Source organism: Neodiprion lecontei, chromosome 7, assembly GCF_021901455.1.
Source record: "Neodiprion lecontei isolate iyNeoLeco1 chromosome 7, iyNeoLeco1.1, whole genome shotgun sequence".
NCBI lineage: Eukaryota > Metazoa > Arthropoda > Insecta > Hymenoptera > Diprionidae > Neodiprion > Neodiprion lecontei.
Genome location: NC_060266.1, coordinates 17,000,536 through 17,014,268, shown reverse-complemented (window position 1 = coordinate 17,014,268; position 13,733 = coordinate 17,000,536). Strand labels below are relative to the sequence as shown.

Below are 13,733 nucleotides of genomic sequence, written 5' to 3'. Positions count from 1 at the left end.
GCGTTCTCATCAGAGGATTGTGTGTTATGGTTTCGGATATGGCTCAACTTGTTCTTATACCTTTAAGGTGCCAAAAATAACTCATATGCAGTTTTCAGACGAATAATTCTGGACCTATTCAAACTAAATTTTCTGGAGAAACGAACACTAGAAATCAACTCGGTGTAAATGAACGACGTGGGATTAGTTTTCGGCAAAAACGAATTCATATACCGGGTGTGTCTGGTGAAAGTGCCCACTTCAAGCCATGTGTACACCGCTAGCGCCACACATGCACAACTTTCACGTGAGTCGAGCGTAGCGGGCAAATGCTGCGAACGAAAACTTGTGCGTTAGTTGGCCCTGGCGGTGTGAACGTGGCTCGGAGTGAGCACTTTCACCAGATACTCCCGGTAGAAACAATTCCTGTCGTAGAAACGAAGTAGAAATGATTTCTGTTGAACGGGTCCTCTCCAATTTTATTCCTGGGATTTTTCATCCGTAATAAGCGCATTCCAAAAGTGAGATCTCTGTTAGATCAGACTATTAGATAATAAGTACGATCGGGTGAATTCAAAAACCAAAAATAAATACGAAAGTATCATATTCTTATATTAAGGTGTATTACGCATTCTTAAAGTTATATATCAATCGTCGACCAAGAGGTTTAAATTTAGTTCACTATTATCTTCATATTGTTGTTGATGTGTTGAGGGTATCTCATTATGGTTGTTTCCTACAGTGTATTTACGTTTGTGTATTATCGGTAAACTATGTATTGTTTTGATGTAGAATAAAAGTTGTCCCTGAGGAGGGCCCACACCGAGGGCCGATACGTTGGATTAAAATATTTGATTCCTGATTGATCTACCTATCCAAGAATTTTCTTGCCATTTATATTGGAGGTCAAGAGTTCCTTGTTAACAAAAGAGGTTTAAAAGGATGTCATCGTTCGAAATTTTGACTCATACATCTTCAATCAGACAGCAAGGATATGATTTTACACAGATATCGTGAGTTTAAATAGTAATAAAATTCATTATGACCAGAATTTTAAAGGAAATTGCAGAAACATAGGATGCATAGCAGAATAAAATGAGAAAATCACTTTGTCATAAACTAGGAGTGGAGGCATTATATGTATATTTCGAGGAGAAAATTGTGTGCTTAAAATGAATTTGTTAACGTCCAGAATGAAACAGTCTTTTTTGAATAGAAACCAGTTAATTCTATAGATGAGAAAGTCGTGCGCAACGGAAAATGTACAGAATAGTATATTGCGTTACATGTAGTGCTGTGCGATTTAGCTAGCTTAGCCGACCAAGACAGTTAACTCGACCAATTAGCTGAAAGTTATTCAGCTAAAATAGTTAATCAGTCACTTGCTTCCCGGAAATCCAAGTATGTTAATATTTTTATATCAAAACAGAGATTTCACTCAATATGAAGGCACCTCGGACAATTGAATAGCAATAATGTCGTTAGGGTAATATAAGAAAACTTATTTTGGTTGGAAGTTCAAATTCAAAAGGTGAAAAATTCGTATGCTTGTTGATTTTTTGCATTCTTAGGTTAAGGCGGTTGAAATTAACCGTTCAGCTATTTTTGGTCGACTTGGCCGATTAACCGGCTGATTATTTTGGCCAGTTAATTGCTTTAACCGGCTAACTTTCAGCTAATTAGTCAAGTTAAATGTTCTGGCTGGCTAAATGGTACGGCACTAGTTACAAGTACGAAAGCGGTTGGTTACCAATGAATTTGAAGTCTGCAAGTAAATAGAATTTAATTATTCGATAGTGCGCATACGCCAAAGAACGCCCTACTGTGTAAGGTATAGCATTTCAATTGTGCGCATGCGCTAACGTCGATTTACCTCATTGTTGGAGAATAGAGCTCTTTACGCACGCTCCAGTCACTTCAAAAATCGAACTTTCCAAGCAAGTCTTGAACAGAAACTGTAATTCGAACTCTTGCATTACAAATAATATATAGTTGAGCAGTACATTGGCCCAATGAAGATAATTTGCAGGAAATTCAGAGCTAAATATTGTACCAAAAAATTGTTGGAAAATGTCCTCATGACGTCAGAGCCTGGTTGTTGGCACCATTTAATCACCAGATAACCTAAATTTTTAAATTTAATGACGGAAAATCGTAATTCTTGGGGTTTCACATTACTCGTGTCACATAAATTAATGAAACGTAATGAATAATATATGACATCTGTTCTACTATCCACACGCAAAAAACACAGTCAACGGTCAGCTGTCAGCGTGGTTGCCTTAGTTTGATTTTTTCCACCGGATGACGCGTAGCAAAGTGACAATCTAAATATTGCATGACAAGGGACGAAAGTTGGCGATTGCAACGAATGCAAAGCTTACGCCTGAGCGAAGCGGGGGCGACAATCACACAAGTGACGATTATTTAATACGGATTCTTTCAATGATTGTTTTCGTAGTGACATGATTTTCAAAAGTTCGCCAATTTGACCGAGACAATTGTTAGCCTTGTTGAAATATATAGTCCGTTAATGAAAGTAATAGTCTTTAGTCAACGTATACTCGTAGTCACACAAACCTGAATATTATTTGGATTAAATTTATAATTACTTTCGTGCAGTGGCTTTTGCTTTATTCGATGTTAATTTACTGAATTTCAATTAAAATAGTTATATACTGTACTATAAATTTCGAAACTCATTGATTATTAGAGTGATTTATCCTGTAGGAAATGAAACTCCCGGTTTTTTATAACCGATGCAAGCAAAGCAACATATCATCGGTACTGTGCAAGTTCGCAACTTGATTGTATAATATTAATAATCTTGATCGCATAATTCGTAATACGAACGTATCTGCAAAACCTTACCAGACATAATGGATTTAGTGATAGAAAATTAACAGAATGGTTAACACAGCAAGCAGATCTCATTGTGTTCCCAATTTTTGTTAACTCTGAAATCTAGTGTAAATCAACAACGTAATAATTTCCAAAGATGTAGTGAAGCTCCTGCTGTTTTGTCCAACTATTACTTATCTAAAGATTTACCATGAAAGTATTAAGAGACAACATTCATAAATGTGCTCAGAATTTTCATTCGCCAAAAACTTTACAGACTTGAAAATTGCAAACAGGCAACTAATACAATCATTTACAGAAGCTGTATGTTTAGGGTTTCATTAAGGGGTATTACATCCGGTCATGGCGTCGAAAAACAGGTACATCTTTGAGATTTTGTGACCAGCAAAGTACGGAGTAGATCTAATTGATATTTGTACAGTGATTATCTACATACAGTAGCATCCGGATTAACCGGGCTGCTAGGACCGAAAAATCCACGGATAAGTGAAGCCACCGTTAATCTGAATTACACGTAATTTTTCATTTTGATAAGTGTAATTACAAATTATTACATAACAACTCTTAGTCAATGATCAGTTATTATATATACATATATATATGTACTGAATTTTTTCGTAAGATTGACCGTTTTTAGATGACTATTAAAAATACAAAGCAATTTTCGATCGAGGGATGTGTATGAAAACTCTGAAGTTAATTCATCGAACGGTGTTTGGGTTAGGGGGTCTACCACACCAGAAAATGTAGTTTCGAGAACGCGTTGACCTCAGTTTTGACTCTAATTTTGGATCAGATGCAATGGAAACTTCTTTTACCCTTAATCGGCGATTCCTGGGGTGTAGGTATAAGAAGCGTTCTACCGCATTTGCAGCTTCATCAAAGACTGATCTTTGTACATAGCATTGAACTCATGATCTATTGAAGTGCGTACCATTGCGCAGTTTCACTCAATCGCTCATAACTTTCACAATTTTTGAAAATTCGACATCGGCTGTGGGCCAAAGCATTCCTAAAAGATGTAACTATAATAATATGCAAATAAAAAATTTGATTTTTGAAAAGTTGCGACTGGATTTGACCCTTAATAACGATGAAGAGTTGTGACGGATAATGGATAAGGTTCTCGGATGATGCCAGCATGCGACACCGAATGCAAATAATGATAAGTTTGATTCTTATTTATTGTTAATCAACCGGTTTCTTCCGTAAATCTATGGGAAGAATTTAAATCTGCAATGTCGGAGGATTTGGTTCAATGAAGAGGTTTATTACAAGTTCAAGTAGACGCATATGCTGGAATTATTGTAAACGACATTGCTTGGAAGGTCGTAGTCTATATTATATGATTTTTCGCAAGTGAAACTAATCATCAAGGCGATTGAAACTGAAAATAAATCTAAGTTCATTGGATGATGAATGTAACGAACCTAAATGCTTTTATATCGATGGATTGCAAGATTCTGATAAAACTTTGCACGTATAATCAAATAGTATTTTGCTTCAAAACTCAAGAAAAAAATGTAATCACCATTTTTGTTTTACGTGGAACTCTCAAATGGTAATTTCTTCCATTCAAAGTGAAAAGTGGGTATGTATAGTGAAATTTTCAATTTATCGATCAAATTTAGATAGCTACTATAATCTTAAACCCATTCCAAGAGGACTATGAGCCTATAGTCCCATTTATTTGTAACATAAATACGATAGTAAAGATTGTTCATTGAACAAAATGGTTTTCTTGTTGGAATGGAATCTTTAAAAATCTACGCAATTAATTATGAAGAAGAAACCCACCATACAATTAAGACCGAACTTCACAGTTGAGTTTGTTTTATCTACGAATTATAAATTCAAATTCAAATGGCAAGATTTTGTCTCTTCTCTCAACTCTTTTGTATTTTAGAAAACTTGAGCAGATTTCAGATCTACAATTTTTATCGCTAATATTGTAAGTAAAATATTTCAGTAGAAACGAAAATAATCCAGATGATACTTTGATCCGTGATAAAGCGCACGTTCAGTATATTTCAAAAAGTGTAAAGCAAATTTTGAACAATTTGTACTAACTTTACAAATAATCGATGTCTTTTTCACAAATTTAGTAAATTTGAAACGCAGTTGCAAAGTTGCTTTTTACAATTCAGAATTTTTTATTCAATTCACAAAAAAGAGAAGGCAATTTTCCTTTTCTACACAGAAATTATATTATTGCTTTACTTTTATGGAAAAGTACGATAAAACCACTCATATTTTCAACAGTGAGTGAAGCTTTTTTTTTTGTTGAAAAAATCGGTTTAAACCAAAGCTACTTGCCTGATGTGTTGAATATTCGAATATCATGACGCGTGAAATATGAATATATGGGGCATTCCATGCGAAATCACCGAGATTTTTAATTGATCATTTCGAGAATTGTGCATTTTCCTTGTACTATGATAGAAAAACACTTGTAAACCAACTCTCGTTACATAAAGTATCGTGTGCACCATGGAGGCAATGTCTTTTTCACCTATTAGTATATGCTGTGAGCTTGAATTGATACAGGTTGATTGATCCGTGATTAAACTACTTTTTGCATTTTAACGGATTTATGTTGAGATAAGAATCTGGACAGATCAGAGAATTATTTTTGCATTATTTGAAGCCTAGCTAGATTAGAGCCACCCTCATATTTATATTTGGATGTATTTTCATGTAATTTTTTTTATCACTGTTGAATTTAGGGATGAATTTACATTGTATTGAAATGAAGAATTGAGAGTATTTTAATTGGGGGTTTGTAGCACGAATAAAGTCAATTAGACCTTTAGTCAAGGCAAATTGGAAAGCCGGATAGGTAAAAGTCGCAGAATTTTTTTTCCAAAAAAAAGTGACCGCCGTGCATCAGCTTGCCATCACGGTTTTAAGTGACGAAAACATTGCATTTTTTATTTCGTGTATAAGGCCTTCAAAGAAACTCAGAGCATTGACCATTTTAACGATTATTACTGTACAACGCTACGAATGGGTGGTTTTCTCAATTTCAAAACGCGATAGTCAATCAGTCTCCAATATGTTCATTTGAAAAGATACACGGTCATTTGTTTGTATCGAAAATATACCTGTATGGTAAATTCAATTGCCAGAGGAATGACGTGTCGGATTGCGAGAGTCACTTACGATTCACAACTTCTGCGAAAATAAAATGGAAGCAACAAGAATGATGCATCAGTCAGCTTGGTGAATTAAATCTAGATAGCAGCGCATGATCAGTCATCATGAATCATTTTCAGAAGAACTCTCTGAGATGTGTCGAACGAACCCATTGACAAGACTTCGTTTCTCATTATGAGGTGTCTATGCCATTTATTTTTTTTATCTATTATTGAATCTTGGTGATCGGTCAATTAAGTAAACGTATTTTTAGTTAACGTTTCGACCCGGATATGGGCCCTCCTCAGAACGATTTATTTATTTAACTGTCAGGAACAACAGAAATTTTTTATAATAGAAGTACAATCAGACATTAAATATTTTAGATGTAATACTCTTAGGGCTATTATATATTATTGGTTAGTGAGAACATATTGATTAATTGAAAAAAGGTAGGGTTAGAGTGTTATTTACCTTTTTTTAAAGTAAGCGGACTAAGATGCAGTCGAATTCATAATTTACAATTTGTGGAGACAATGTTCTTTGGGTGACGGTAGTCATTGTCACTCTTCTAGTTATTTTACATGTAGGAGTTACATGTTGGAAGTCATTAATTAAAAAGATTAAAGAACTATGTTTCTTCACAGTCTATATGTCATTGTATCAAAAAATTTTAAAGAAGGTCTTTTTAGCAGTAAAATTAGTTTGCACAATGTCTAAGAAGTGGGGCTGGGATCTTTATGATTATGTTCCCCATGTCTAACAAAAACTATTATTAGTTGAACCGATTGGGTCAACTGGTGAATAGCGACTGATGGGAGAAACAAATATGATCTAGAGTGAAGGTGAACCTAATATAAACAACTATACAGAAAAACAGAAAAATATTTTGTGAAAAAAATTATGTAGAAAAACTGTGCTATGGGGACAATAATTTTATGTGTCTAGTTAAGGTTAAACAATATGTGTTGTGTGAGCGGAGATTAGAGGTTTGTAAATATTACTTAAATGTTCAACATCTTGTCTAAGATTAACCGAATTGGTGTGTCCTACAATATTGCACATTTCTAGTAATAGTCTTTTATAATAGTTAGGTTCTTCACAAAGGATGTTTGTATTGTCGTAGTTAAAAGTATGTTCTTTATTGGTCATATGTTTTGTTAGAGCAGTGTGACGTTCTTCAATCTCAAGTACATTGCGTTGATGTTCTTTGATTCTGGTGTTTAGGTGACGGCCAGTTTGTCCGATATAAACTTGGCTGCAATCATTACAAGGTATTTTATACACAACATTGGATCGTTTGCCCTTGGGGATCTTATCTTTTCCCGTGTCAAAGACTAATTGTAAATCTTTTGAATTTTTTCCAACAAACTTGACATTATGTTTGGTAAATAGACGGTTCAATGACTAACCTTAACTAGACACATAAAATTATTGTCCCCATAGCACAGTTTTTCTACATAATTTTTTTCACAAAATATTTATCTGTTTTTCTGTATAGTTGTTTATATTAGGTTCACCTTCACTCTAGATCATATTTGTTTCTTCCATCAGTCGCTATTCACCAGTTGACCCAATCGGTTCAACTAATAATAATTTTTGTTAGACATGGGGAACATAATCATAAAGATCCCAGCCCCACTTCTTAGACATTGTACAAACTAATTTTACTGCTAAAAAGACCTTCTTTAAAACCTTTTAATACAATGACATATAGACTGTGAAGAAACATAGTTCTTTAATCTTTTTAATTAATGACTTCCAACTTGTAACTCCTACATGTAAAATAACTAGAAGAGTGACAATGACTACCGTCACCCAAAGAACATTGTCTCCACAAATTGTGAATTATGAATTCGACTGCATCTTACTCCGCTTACTTTAAAAAAAGGTAAATAACACTCTAACCCTACCTTTTTTCAATTAATCAATATGTTCTCACTAACCAATAATATATAATAGCCCTAAAAGTATTACATCTAAAATATTTAATGTCTGATTGTACTTCTATTACAAAAAATTTCTGTTGTTCCTGACAGTTAAATAAATAAATCGTTCTGACGAGGGCCCATATCCGGGTCGAAACGTCAACTAAAAATACGTTTACTTAATTGACCGATCACCAAGATTCAATAATAGATTATATACGAGGTCGAGAATTCCTACTCATCATTTATTTTTTTCATGTTTCCCGGTTGTAATTATTAGTTTCATAAAATATTTATGATATGATTATTAAAAAATTTCAAACGCTTTTTATTCAACTACGATATAGAATCACTTGGTCAAACAAGCCAGATGAGTGACTTTTAGGGGTCAAACACAGGAAAATTCTGGTTAACGTGATTAAAAAATAAAAACTATTATTGACGATTGATTTTAAATATATAACCATGGCTATAATTTATTGTGGGAAAAATCGAAGAATTTATAGCGATTATTGAAGAAAAAATTCATTGTAAGCCAAAATTACTATTTCAGGAGAAGTATTTATATGAATGAATAAAGTATATTTGAGGTATTCCGTGCCAACTGAGAGGACATTTTCCCTGACCCCCGCCAATTTGCTTCATTATTTTTTATATGATTCTACAACCTAAAAAAAGCACTCACCATTTTTTTCAGATTTTTCGTGCCAACCATTCTTTTTAAAAAAATGTTACAAACCCGTTTATGGTCCTAAAAAAAACGCCATTTTTTATTTTTTTACACAAATTCACATCATTTCTGGGTCCCAAAACAAACATTTTGAGCCATAGTTCGGAGTGGAGAATTGATTTTTTGTATTTTTTAAATATTTTTTTAGAGGAATAATTTTTCTTATTTTGTATGTATACTCAGAAATTGTGTGAATTTTTGTAAAAAAATAAAAAATAGCGTTTTTTTTTAGGACCATAAAAGGGTTTGTAACATTTTTTTAAAAAAAGAATGGTTGGAACAAAAAATCTGAAAAAAAATGGTGAGTGCTTTTTTTAGGTTGTAGAATCGTATAAAAAATAATGAAGCAAATTGGCGGGGGTCAGAGATAATGTCCTCTCAGTTGGCATGGAATACCTCATATACAAGTTAGTGGAAAAAATTTATTCTGTCACTGCATCGTCAGCGAAAAAAGGTGCCTACCGTCTAAAGTTGTTTCCTGATAATTGGTCAAGGCGAATTGTACTATTGTTTTCCATTTGAAAATTTTTTTAAACCTATTTGTCAGAAGGTCTATCGCGATGATTATTTTTCCATAAATTTTTTTTACTTTCTTGCATTCTGTGACTATTAATATGACTATATATTCAAACTTGTACAGCTGAAGGTTTGAAATTTCACCGTGCGAGAACGCCACTAATCAAGTCAAGGATGCAACGTCGCTCGGTCGACAACAATATACAGGGATTCAATGGTACAAAAATGAAAGATATACCGATTGAGATGGTGTTATTTCATAATTTCTAAAGACATATTTTCCGAAGTGTTCTTGAAAAATGGTTTATAACGTTATCTTTTCATTTGAAGATAATAGAATACTCAACATTTTCCTGCTCCTTCCAGTTTTCTTTCACCCTCGAGAAAAAAAAAACCACCAAAAAAAATATAACTAATACGGAAAACAAATTGAGTACAAGCGTTTTATTTGTAATTTGATACTTGCTGCATGACGGTGATCAGTTTTAAATTTACAACATTATCCGAATCCAAGTACTCGTAAACATGATCAAATTGAATCGAATTAGTAAAATTCTTATCAAAACAGCCGGCATTGAAATTGCATTAGTATTTATAATTTCGGTCTATAGTTCTCAAGGCGCATTGTGCAGCATCGACCTAACACTTATATGCTGGTCTACACGTATGCGATTGCGTAGGCGCCGATGTGTGCACGAGCAAATCAATGATACATCATCGGCAATTATTAGATATAGCAGTATGTCAAATAATGTTTCAATTATACCATTGCTTTATTTTATGTAAAATTACAATGAACTGTAAAATGAGAACGTGACAATGTACTTTTCTATAATAGGTTGTAGAAAATTTTACCGGCTTCCGAGTTCGGGAACGTTCTCTCCGACAAATGACGGAAGTACAACATCATCAAATATCATACTGTCCGAATATATTTATCATTTAAATCGCAAATTTATGCGACCATTTGGCTCACATATAGATCAATTTTATTTTTAAATCCAGACTGTTCTTTCCCTATCTATGCTGCGCTCTCTTTTTTCTGCAGCAAATAAATCTCGAATCCACCTTGACCGGATATCAAAAGTCCCTGGTGTCAAGAAAGATCTAGAACCTTCGAGAAGATTCCGGCGCGCAGGCCAGTATATAAGTTAAGGAGGCGGCGTGCGCTACTCATTGCTGAAATCAACGCTGGTGCGTCGTGATACTTTACGGACATTTATAGGAAGCAATTTTACGAAGCATTTAACTAGTCATCGTTTCCTATATTCTGAACAGAAACAATCGTAAGTATATGATCCACACTACAGCCTCGAAATATTGAATTGCTTGATTCAAATGCTTTTCGCTTTTGTTATTTCAATTTTCATGCCTTGAATCATTGTTGTCACCACGCTATCGGAGCCACGTTTTTTCGTCTTCTGTTTAAATTTTCGTGAAAAAATGATGTCGTTTCTACTTTTGTCGAAATAAATTATCACTTGTTTGAACACCCCTTTTTTTCGTTCTAATGACTGCTGCACTTTTCTATACTTTCTTAATCGGAAAATACACCGACCCATTGTTGCGGGATATTGAGAAAATTACAATTTCCTGATCATTTGCCATATATTTGAGTTGTTTGTACAAACATAGATTTTAACATTGATATCATGCGCTTATATTTTTCTATTCAAATCACGAATTTTGTGTTTGTATCACTGATTCAACAAAGTTTTACCGATCATTTAGTACCAGAAAAATGAATCGTAAGCATGTTTTTTTTAATGTTACTTGGAAATAAAAAAATTTTATTATAAAAACTCCTTATAATAAGTAAACTGAGTGATATTTTTTTTTATCCCACTTTCAAAGATGTTTGCATTGAATTTTTCTATCGTTCAACAGAGCTCAAGAATAAATCAATATTGTGTCAATTTTCAGATGCCTGAGCAAATGGAGACAGCGCCCGAAGTGGAAACATTCGCCTTCCAGGCGGAGATAGCACAGTTGATGTCATTGATCATCAACACATTCTACTCAAACAAAGAAATTTTCCTGCGAGAATTGATTTCGAACTCGAGTGATGCTTTGGACAAGATCAGGTACGAATCGTTGACCGATCCGTCGCGTTTGGATTCCGGAAAGGACCTGCACATCAAAATAATCCCTAACAAGAATGATGGAACCCTGACCCTGATTGACACTGGTATCGGTATGACTAAGGCAGATCTGGTAAACAATCTTGGTACAATCGCCAAGTCCGGAACTAAGGCCTTTATGGAAGCACTTCAAGCTGGAGCGGACATCTCTATGATTGGACAATTTGGTGTTGGATTCTACTCAGCCTATCTAGTTGCAGACAGAGTGACTGTAGTTTCAAAACACAACGATGACGAACAGTATCTTTGGGAGTCTAGCGCTGGAGGATCGTTCACAGTTAGACCCGACCCTGGTGAACCTTTGGGACGAGGAACTAAAATTGTTCTTCAAATCAAAGAAGATCAGACTGAATTCTTAGAGGAGACTAAAATTAAGGAAATTGTCAAGAAGCACTCTCAGTTCATCGGTTATCCCATAAAACTATTAGTAGAAAAAGAGAGGGAAAAGGAGCTCAGTGATGATGAAGCTGAGGCTGAGAGCGAAGAGAAGAAAGAAGAAGAGGATGGAAAGCCTAAGATTGAAGATGTAGGGGAAGACGGAGATGAGGATAAAAAGGAGAAACCAGCAAAGAAAACCAAAACTATTGTTGAGAAATATACAGAGGACGAAGAGCTAAACAAGACGAAGCCGATCTGGACACGCAATGCAGATGATATTAGCCAGGAAGAGTACGGAGAATTTTACAAATCATTGACAAATGACTGGGAGGATCATCTCGCTGTGAAACATTTCTCCGTTGAAGGTCAGCTTGAGTTCAGAGCTCTTCTGTTCGTACCCAGGCGCATGCCCTTCGATCTGTTTGAAAACAAGAAACGAAAGAATAACATCAAGCTCTATGTTCGACGAGTATTCATAATGGACAACTGTGAGGAGCTGATACCAGAGTACCTCAATTTCATGAAAGGTGTTGTGGACAGTGAAGATCTGCCACTAAACATTTCACGTGAAATGTTGCAGCAAAACAAAATACTGAAAGTTATCCGAAAAAATTTGGTGAAGAAATGTCTGGAGCTCTTTGAGGAATTGACTGAGGACAAGGAGTCATTTAAGAAGTTCTACGAGCAATTCAGCAAAAATATTAAGCTTGGCATTCACGAAGACAGCACAAACCGCAGCAAGCTAGCCGACCTTCTTCGCTATCACACTTCCGCATCTGGTGACGAAGTCTGTTCTCTCAAGGACTATGTTGGACGCATGAAAGCGAACCAGAAGCACATATACTACATCACTGGAGAGAGCAAGGAACAAGTTTCAAATAGCTCATTTGTTGAACGTGTAAAGAAGCGTGGTTTTGAAGTTGTGTACATGACTGAGCCAATTGATGAGTACGTTGTTCAGCAAATGAAGGAATTTGATGGCAAGCAGCTTGTTTCCGTAACCAAGGAAGGCCTTGAGCTTCCCGAAGACGAGTCCGAGAAGAAGAAACGGGAGGATGACAAAGCCAAATTTGAAAATCTTTGCAAGATCATGAAAAATATTTTGGATACCAAAGTGGAAAAGGTCGTTGTATCGAACAGACTCGTAGATTCACCTTGCTGTATTGTTACATCACAGTACGGGTGGACAGCAAACATGGAAAGAATAATGAAGGCGCAAGCTCTCCGCGATACTTCGACGATGGGATATATGGCGGCAAAGAAGCACCTTGAGATCAATCCTGACCATTCAGTGATTGAAACCCTACGTCAGAAGGCAGAAGCGGATAAAAATGACAAAGCAGTTAAAGATTTGGTTGTTTTGTTGTTTGAAACTTCCCTGTTATCTTCTGGTTTCAGTTTAGATGAACCTCAAGTCCATGCTGCGCGTATTTACCGCATGATTAAACTTGGGCTTGGAATTGACGAGGAAGAACCAACACAAGAAGAGGAAGCTGCTCCAGCGGAAGTGACGCCAGTTGAGGGTGACAACGAGGATGCGTCGCGCATGGAGGAAGTTGATTAAATTGAAAATTAAACATAGGAAACTTATGTTAACAACTACAGTTGTTATTTAGTAATTGGAGACTATTTGAAAAATATCGCGTTTTATGCGATATCAACACTCCTCATACCATCAAATCTGTATCATACATACATCATTGTTCACCGTACTATCTAATTTATCATTCCTAATATTAATATATTAGCAAACCAAATATTATTTTCCATGTAAGTTTTTTTTATAGAACTGTAATAAAAAACCATGTATTATAACATTAATTATTGAATCGTTTTTCTCCTCGTATTTGTCATTGATTTTTCAGAAAATTACCACATTAATAACTTTCTCGGTATAGTTTATTCAATGTTATGATGCTGATTTACTCGAATTTATTACCGATGAGTTACCGATCTTGACTGGAGTTTTCAAAATTGAGAGAAAATTCAGATAAATCTAAAAATATATAAAATTTTTAGCTCATTAATAAAAAACACGTATGACAACAAGTAGGTCATGTGTAT

The 13,733-nt window shown here is 34.9% G+C and overlaps 1 protein-coding gene across 1 annotated transcript; it reads left to right on the top strand.

Moving 5' to 3' along the window:
- The first annotated feature begins 7,540 nt into the window (after positions 1–7,540).
- On the top strand, positions 7,541–13,490 carry LOC107222919 (heat shock protein 83). The gene is made up of 3 exons (XM_015662460.2): positions 7,541–7,867; positions 10,199–10,436; positions 11,074–13,490. The coding sequence occupies exon 3, from the start codon at positions 11,074–11,076 to the stop codon at positions 13,231–13,233; it is 2,160 nt and encodes a 719-aa protein (XP_015517946.1). The 5' UTR covers positions 7,541–7,867; positions 10,199–10,436; the 3' UTR covers positions 13,234–13,490.
- Positions 13,491–13,733: the final 243 nt, after the last annotated feature.

Bases quoted from the DNA above. Each gene is read 5' to 3' on its own strand.
- LOC107222919 (XM_015662460.2), top strand. From the start codon at position 11,074: ATGCCTGAGCAAATGGAGACAGCGCCCGAAGTGGAAACATTCGCCTTC.